The sequence below is a fragment of the Wolffia australiana genome, chromosome 16 (assembly GCF_029677425.1).
Source record: "Wolffia australiana isolate 7733 chromosome 16, ASM2967742v1".
Classification (NCBI taxonomy): domain Eukaryota; kingdom Viridiplantae; phylum Streptophyta; class Magnoliopsida; order Alismatales; family Araceae; genus Wolffia; species Wolffia australiana.
The window spans coordinates 7,531,025-7,540,000 of NC_135850.1; the positions used below are offsets into that span (position 1 = coordinate 7,531,025).

The window sequence follows — 8,976 nt, forward strand, 5'->3', positions numbered from 1 at the left end:
TAACAACAGGATTTCGAGTTTACCATCACTCCAAATCCTTTATCCCATATGGAAGAAAACAGAAAATTTTGGCTGTTTTTATAGGACGAAGCATTAACATATTAAATATGTTATATATATAACCGGCTCAAAATATGCTATGTATTTATAAATATATTACTATATCATTTAACAAATATTATAACTTGTTTAATATGTACAGAGCACGATTTTTGCTTTCTTCCATATGGGATAACGGGATTCGAAGTCTAATGTAAACTCCAAATTCCCTCATCCCATACGAAAGAAAATAAAAAACTTGCACTGTATAAATTATTTGGGGTTGCACTGTATAAATTAACAAAATTGTATGGCCTTGGATGTATTTAAATCATTGAAAATGATGATTAATATTGTTTTTTTCTGTCAATACCAGATATCGATATCCTGATACTGGTTCCGATATCCCGATATCGAAATCCGATATCCGGTATTTGATATCCGGATCGTCCTTACCCCTCCGATATCCGTCACTGATATCCGTCCACATCTAAAAGACGGCTACAGACCGATATCCAATATCCAATATCAGACACCATCCTGGTTTTATTGCCAATATCAGATATCGGTTGTCCGATATCGGATATCGGACAGAGATTGGTTGGGCGAACACTAGTGCGGGCTCTTACTCCGGAATATATACGATATTATTTATTAAAAAATCATCATATTCATTATTACTTAACCAGGTTGATTATTTATTAAAAATTAGTTTCATGCCTAGAAATGAACAAAACTACGAAAAAGGATGAAATTCGCATTAGGGCCACGTGTCAGCTCCGGGGCCACCAGCCCACGTGGAGGACAGGCGAGGGGCCCGCCGGGATTTGCGGCGTTACAGCTCGCCAAGATCGACGGCCCAAATCAAGCCGCGTCACCTCCATCCAACGGCCTAAAATCAGCGTCGATCTTGAAAAGGCCCAGACTCGGTATTTATTCATCTCGCCGGGCAAAGCGTTCGTTCTCTCTTCTCCGCTGCGCGATTTCCTCTCCGACGGCGCTCAAATCGCGTGCAGCGATTGCAAGTTTAGCAAGTCGTGATCTTTCTTGAATCGATTATCAAGGCTCATATCGATCTTTCTTGATTGCAAGTTTAGCAAGGCTCAAATCGATCTTTCTTGATTGCAAGTTTAGCAAGGGCTCAAATCGGTGTTGGAATCGGTATAGACGATGCAATCGACGGCGGAAGGGGCGGAAAATTCTCAATCTCTGAAGCATCAAGCGCCGCCGGTAACTCCGCCGCAGTGGCTGCCGGCGATGCCCTATCCGGGAGGTGCAATGGTGATGCCTCACCAAATGATGGGGGTTGGAGGCCCGCCTTTGCCGCCACAGTTCGCCCCGCACTACCTGCCATACCACCACGTAGCGGCGCCTGTGCAGCCCAAGTATCAGCAGCAGCAGCAACAACAACAGGCGCAGGGATCGACGGAGAACCGCACGATTTGGGTGGGGGATCTCCAGTTCTGGATGGACGAGAACTACTTGCAGCACTGCTTCGGGCTCACCGGAGAAGTGAGGATTTTCGTCTTTTTTTCGGGTTTTTTCTACTGAAATATTGATTTTTTGAATGTTTCTGGGGGTGTGGATATCTGCTGCCATTTGGGTGTTACTGAAAGTTTAAGACTTTACTGTGTTCTTGAATTTTTTTTTATGTTGTAGGCGTCAAAAACGGATGAACTTTTCGATTTCTCCGTGATGGAAAAAGTTTTTATGAGTTGAGTGCCTTTCACAGTAGTAGGTTATCCAGATAGTTTGTTTGTTTGTTTCGGAGATCGTTGTGAGCTGTCCATATTTGCTTAACCTTAGATGGAGACCTTGTTCGGGCAGTAGTTACACTGATGTAGGTTGTACTGGAAGGTTCAGACTTTCATGTGTTATGGAACCTATTATTGTATTCATATCTTTTCTAGCATGTAGTCATATTGATATGGGTGTGCTTTTAAATGGATTAGATTGTCATTTATTCGATACATGTTACTTCAAAAAACCGAGATATTGTTCGATCTCTCCATAGTGTATAAGGTGGGGATAAGTAGAATATCTTTCAAATGTAGAAGTTGATCTGGGTATGTATTTTCGACCATGAAAGTAATGAGCTTTCTGTATTTGCGTAAGGTTAGTGTGCAGTATATCCGTTACCTTGAATTTCACCCCTCTGGCTCTTTTCTTGTAAGTGTGTATCCTTTTATTAGTCATCTGGTTTGTCTTTCTCCATTGTCTGTAATTATCTGTCTGCATCATTGAAGTACATGTCTGTGGTTATCTTTCCAGAAGTGTACTTATCTTTGTTTGTTCTGGATATTTTCGGGAAATAACTGTCTGATTTCCTGTCATTGTTTTACTTGCAAATTTTGTAATTTGTTTTACTTGGATATTTTCGGGGTTCAATTAGGAAGTCTATTGAAATAGCTGCCTCCTGAAGGGTTCTAATCTTGGCCTTTCTTGTTTGCATTGTTGCCTTGAATTGGAAAGGATCATTTATGTGCCTCCTGCGTTTTAGATATTCTTTCTTGCTGTATATTTCTAGTTTGTCATTTCATTTGACCCATTAAGCTGCACTGAATTCACTTGAATTTTATTTATTTATTTACAATCTATGCGATTTTTAACAAAAATGTTCCTCTCCCTTTTTTTTTGTTCAAATTTTTTTTGTGCAATTGTCCTGCTGTATTGGTTTTATCTGGTTCAACACATAAGTGTGTAATTACATATGATACTATGCGTTAAAACTCTTCTTTGTTTTAATTCAAAAAAAAAACTGTTCTTTGCTTTTCTCAGACGGCAGGGGTAATGTCGTCACTCTCTAATTATGTGCAGATTTTTGTTTATAAAGTATCTGTCTATCTATCGGCCTATTTATTGCAGATAAAATGAAGTTCAAATTAAGCATACATAGTATTATTTTAAGATTGATGGGCACCTCCCGTCAATCTTGTCCATCTCTTCCTCTGGTCTCAGAAATTCAACATTTTTGTTCAATTTTTCTTTTGTAGGTTGTTCTTGTCAAAGTCATTCGCAATAAGCAAACCGGCCTTTCAGAAGGGTATGGCTTCGTGGAGTTTCAGTCTCATGCAGCAGCTGAGAAAGTTATACAGACTTTTAATGGCTTGATTATGCCTAACACAGAACAACTGTTCCGAATAAACTGGGCCACGTTTAGCTCTAGCGATCGGCGCTCAGAGGTCAGCTCTGATCATTCAATTTTTGTGGGAGATCTGGCTTCCGATGTAACGGATACTCTTTTGCAAGAGACCTTCGATGGAAGATACTCATCTGTTAAAGGTGCAAAAGTTGTTATTGACGTAAACACCGGACGGTCAAAGGGTTATGGATTTGTGAGATTTGGCGACGAAAGTGAGAAATTGCGTGCTATGACTGAGATGAATGGTGTTTTTTGTTCGAGTAGAGCAATGCGCATTGGTGCTGCAACTCCTAGAAAGTCGTCTGGTATGCCATTGCGAGAAACCTTCATCTCAGCATTAGTTATTTTTTGATTGATGTTATCATCTGATTTACATGCAATATTTGTTACTTAATGTAGTCATAAGAGTTGTGTTTAATTTCTTTATTTTATGCGTGTATAGTGTCATGTTCATGTGCCCCAAACAAGGGAATGGAGATTTCATGAAGACTCATTGTTTCGCAGAGTTACAGTTTTTACTGGGTTCATATTTCTTTTTTTAAATATGAGTATTTCCTATATAAAATCATCTTATTTGACCTATTACTTTCATAAGAGCTTTTGACAGCAGATTGGAAAAGCTAGTATATTCTTTAATATGGTGGCTCCTTTTTCTCTTGTCCACGGGAACTGTGATTATTCTTTTGCTTTAGACTTGGTATTGCAAAAAAATCTGATTCATGCTTCATCTTTAATAGTTACAACATCGAGCAGACCTGTTTTCTTGAGTTCACCGATTTATTTTGTTTGCTAAAAAAATTTGAAAATGAAAAAAACATTAACAATCTGTGATTGTTCTTTAGTTCTGAATCCAGTTTTTTGTCTGATTATTTTCTGAAACGTTCGATTCGCTGAATGAAAAGTCATTTTTTCCAGGGTTTTCATCTAATGGCTCTCAAGCCTCAAACGCAGAGTCAGATTTAAGTAACACAACGGTGAGCATCTCTAGAAAACATTGGTGGAGGAGCTGAAGAATGAATGTAAATGTCATTACTAAATATGTGGTCTATGTTCAGGTGTTTGTCGGTGGGTTGGACCCAACTGCAAGTGAGGAAGATCTGAGGCAGGCTTTCTCTCAATATGGGGATATATCCTCCATCAAAATCCCAGTAGGAAAGCAATGTGGGTTTGTCCAGTTTGTCTACAGGTTAGCCAGTCATCTGAAGGATTCGTTCTCTTTGGTTGCCTCCATGGTAGGAGGATAACGATGAATATGGTGTAGTTGTTCTCATCCACACAGATCAGCGTCACTTGTTCATGGTGTCAATGACGATGATGACGGGTCGTCATCAGCATTATCATTCTAGCCAGAGTCAAATGACGAGGATAATGGCAACATGTCATCGTCGTCGTCATGCTGGATGCCAAGAGTGTCTTCTGAAAGTCACACTTAGAGAACGTAAACATAAAATAATTCAATTCTATTCATCATCCATCCTCTTCATCACCCATCCGTGGTAGGATTACAGTCCTGCTGATCAGTCGCCTGTGGCTGAGATTATAATGACGAGGATGATTCATCGCCGTCGTCCATAACTTGGAGAAATGAGGATAACATTGAAGAGTTATCATCATCATCGTCCAAGCTGTAGAGAAATGAGCAGGATGATGATTACTCAATATTCTTTATCTATTGTCATCTTCGATGCCAAACTCTAGTCGTGACTGTGTTTTCTTGATTTTTGGGCAGGAACAATGCTGAGGAGGCCATGCAAGGGCTCAACGGCACGGTGATTGGCAAGCAGACGGTCCGCCTGTCGTGGGGCCGCAACGGGGCGAATAAGCAGGTTAGATCTTGATCTGATGGGCAGATCATCGAGATCAAGTAAAATGAACGGAACCCCTTGGCTTAATTTTTTTTTCATTTTTGGTCCTGCAGTCAAGGGGCGATTCGGGGGGGCAATGGAGTAATGCAGCATATTACGGGGGGCAGCTCTTCGATGGTTATGGCTATGCCGTTCCTCCCCAAAGCCCTGGAATTTATGCTGCTCCTGCTGCCTATGGCGCTTATCCTGTCTTCGGAAATCAGCAGCAGGTAAGCTAGCTTCCTAATAAACTCCACTCATCTTCCTCTCTCTCTCTCTCACTCTCTCTCTTTCTCTATGTTGACTCCCGCCTTAGTAGAATAGGATGCAACTTAATGACTTGGGTTGAAACTTGATTGACTCTCATGGTAATGAACAATGGGGGCCTTTGGAACTGGTATCAGAGGCAGGTAAGTTAGCTTGCTAATAAACTCTTCTCGTCTCTCTCTCTCTTTAGTAAAATAGGATTGGCACTGGATCGCTTCTCTCTGTTGATTTTATACATCGATAAGCTAAATTTAGACCTTAGAAGTGCATACATATATGATTTTGATCTTTGATCCCTTACACAATTATTTGGATGGAGGCCCTTGGAATTTTGAGTCGGATCTGCATGACTATGAGAAAATTCTCAAAACTCATTTCTTTGCCAGTTTTTTATAGAACACCATCAGCGGTTAGTAGCTTTTAGGGAGAATCTTCATCTGTACTAGTCTTCTGTTGTGCTCCATTTTTGGGATTATTCATGATCGGTGGACTTCGAAAACCTTCATCTGATTCAGGCAGAATGAATACTGAGGCGTTTTATGTCATGTCGATATTTTATTTGTGCAGCTTTTCCACATAATTCACTTTCGTGATTGCTTTTCTTTGGTGGGACCTTTTTTTCATAACCTAACAAGGGTTGCTTTTCTTTGCTTTTTTTCGTCCTTATCATCGTCATCCATCCCGCCATTTCATCATTTTCATCTTCATGTGTATGTTGAGGACAAACTCTTAGATGGCAATGATGACATCTTGGAAGGTTTCTTATGTTTGCCATATAGAACACCAACGCAGAAAAAAGGCTGACGGAACCAGTCCATGATTTGACATCAGAAAAATGTTTCTTCCGATCCCTCCACTGATTGGACTATGCGGATTACTTCTGACATGAATTAGTCTTCGTCTTGTCATCCTTGTTCATCTTGGAAAAATTATGCCAATTTGTTCATGCTCATGCTTATACGGACAACTATAATCTGTACCTTGCAGTATTAGTAATCCCACTATTATATGAACAGTTAACAGATACTGCAAAATGTGCCGAGTTTTTTTCCTTTAAATATAAGTTAGTAGATTTAATTTAAGTGCATTATGAATCATAAATTGTGTGTGTATAAATGACAAAAATTGATCAGGCAAGAATCTGGCTCGTGAATGTGTAAATTTGATTTAGGGGGCTGTTCTATACTCGCAGAGGTTGTTACTGTATTTTTACTTGTATATTTGTTGCACGATTTCAGGATTGATCTTAAAGCCATATTAACTTCAATTGCTAATGGGTTCTGTACTCATGCATACTTGGATCATTGAGTTGTATATTACGTCCTTGAGCAAAATTTATGATGATTAGCGCAGAAATGTTTTTAATTATATAGTTTTTAATCTAACTGATCCCCTTCCTAACCAAAGCCTTCAATGAGCAGATCCCACTGCAACAAAAAATTGTTGTACGGAAGATCACATTTCTTATGTATCGGTTAATTTTAATGAATAGAAATCTCATTTATTCTTATACATGTTTTCAATCCATAGTTAATCAATCGAATGACAATCTGTTTTCTGTGATGATTTAGAATCAGTAAAATTAGTTTATGTCATCTTCGTAAGTTCTCTGTTGTTTTCGATTTATTCTGTATTGTCTATGAAATTGATTGCAAGTACAATTGATTAAAATAAAGGCCACAGATGGATCATTCTTGCAACCTGAAAAATAAATCATTCCACTTTGGTAAAGATAAGGGTGTAACTGGCCTCTAGTTAAAAACCGTTAAGAGGTATCGTAAGATTGGGGTTTAGGTTCTTATTTCGTCTAGACAATCCAAGTTCCCATGTAAAAAATATCCTCTTTAGTGCAGTACTAAGTTTTTTGTTATCATTCTCTTCTTGGATTGTATTAGGTCCATCACTACGGTGTGATTGTGACTTAAGGGGGCTAATTAGTTTTCTAGAGAAATACATACATAGATATCATGCGTTACCTTAATTTTTCTATTTCTTCCAAGATTATTGAAGCATTTTTTTAAGCATAAATTTGTGTTACATCAGGGACCCTATTCAGCCTATTCGACTTGTTTCTGCCATACATCGAGGAACATAAAAATACAGGATAATACTTATGTTGAATAAACAAAATTTTGACACTTCAATGATCCTTATAGGTCCTAAAAATAATTTAATCATCATATTCCCTTAAAGACCAAGACTACAGATTGATGTCAATAAATGATTTCTAATTTTGGGTCTACTTAAATTTTATTTTCCAAAAGCTATTCATGAAAGAGCTTATAACTATTTGGATCAGATATTTTGAAAAAACCATGTAATTACTATTTTATGCATGTACCCATTAAATGTGTAGTCATTATAAAGATTAACTTTACTGGCCATTTTCAAAATACAAAAAAATATTAAGAACTCAAACATAAATTCCCTATTTTAAATTGAACTCATCATTTTAGATGTATTCTAGCAAAAGAGATTTGGAGAACGCAGATATGAGCATTTTAATGAATTCAATATTTTAAGTATAACGTAGGACTATAGTTACAAAAGCTAGCTCGTAAGGATAGTTATGAATAGGTTTGTGGTATGAAAGTTGTATGAGTATGTTCTTTGTTTTTGGTCCTGACCATGAAAATAAACTTGATTCACATATTATCGTAGAAATTGTTAGCCTCCATCTTTATACTATGTGTTCAGGTATAATTACCAGTATATGATTACTTATAACCATCCTCTATATACACTGTCAAATCCCCTTAGTTTTTGTGTGAGTTATTTTTGTTTCAATAAATGACTAATTGAGTTCTCCATAATAAAAATTTCCCTAGCTAGGTAAACATTTGTTATGAACATTTATTTATCAAACAAAGATACATATTTAGCCTAGAGGTCCCAATTTCTTAGCAGGTCAAAATAATTAATAATTGAGTATATATCATCATAGTTGTATTAAGTTATTGGAGACAGTTTTATCAATTTACATTACTATATTTGGAAGAGAAATATATGATTATCATATACAACCCAAAGTTCTATATCAAATACCATTGTGGGATCATAGACTATGTTGAAGCCTTTTCAAGGTAGGTATAGGTAAACCTATAAGTTTGATGAAATATAAAGCATTAAAAGACTAGTTTCAGAAACTCTAAAAAAGTGATGTGGTTTTCAAGCCCGTCACACTTTTTGTCTCATTTTTGTAGAAGTTAATCACGCGGTTGTGGCTTTATCAGAAGCATAAGTGTTTCTTAATAAACATTGACCAAAAAGTGAATTACACTCCTTTGACTGGTTTAGTTCATAGAAATAACATTTGGCTCCTTATTATTCGTTTGTGAGGTTCGTAATGAATGCCTTGAATACTTGCAATGAATAATAAAATTATGGTGTAAATAAAAATAAAATGATCACTGGACTTCAAAAATATGTGCTAATTACACATATTCAAAGGAGACTCAAAATGACATTAAATTAGCCAGACATAATGGCACTACGTAGTCCCAATAATATGGTGAGTATGGTGGATCTTGTAGCCATTTTTTGGAAGCATGAAGGACACATAATATGTCCTAAGGGAAATAAGTAACTGAATTGATCCGCTGGAATCCCAGAGTTCTGTTATACCTATTTGTAAATCATATTCATTCATATATCAGTATTTTATGAGTGGTGCGTGACCTTGAG

At 37.3% G+C, this 8,976-nt stretch overlaps 1 protein-coding gene across 1 annotated transcript; it reads left to right on the top strand.

Moving 5' to 3' along the window:
* The first annotated feature begins 995 nt into the window (after positions 1-995).
* Positions 996-5,425, top strand: LOC144713484 (polyadenylate-binding protein RBP47-like). The gene is made up of 6 exons (XM_078588075.1): positions 996-1,551; positions 3,033-3,486; positions 4,097-4,155; positions 4,237-4,367; positions 4,911-5,007; positions 5,100-5,425. The coding sequence occupies exons 1-6, from the start codon at positions 1,210-1,212 to the stop codon at positions 5,262-5,264; spliced, it is 1,248 nt and encodes a 415-aa protein (XP_078444201.1). The 5' UTR covers positions 996-1,209; the 3' UTR covers positions 5,265-5,425.
* The last annotated feature ends 3,551 nt before the right edge of the window (positions 5,426-8,976 follow it).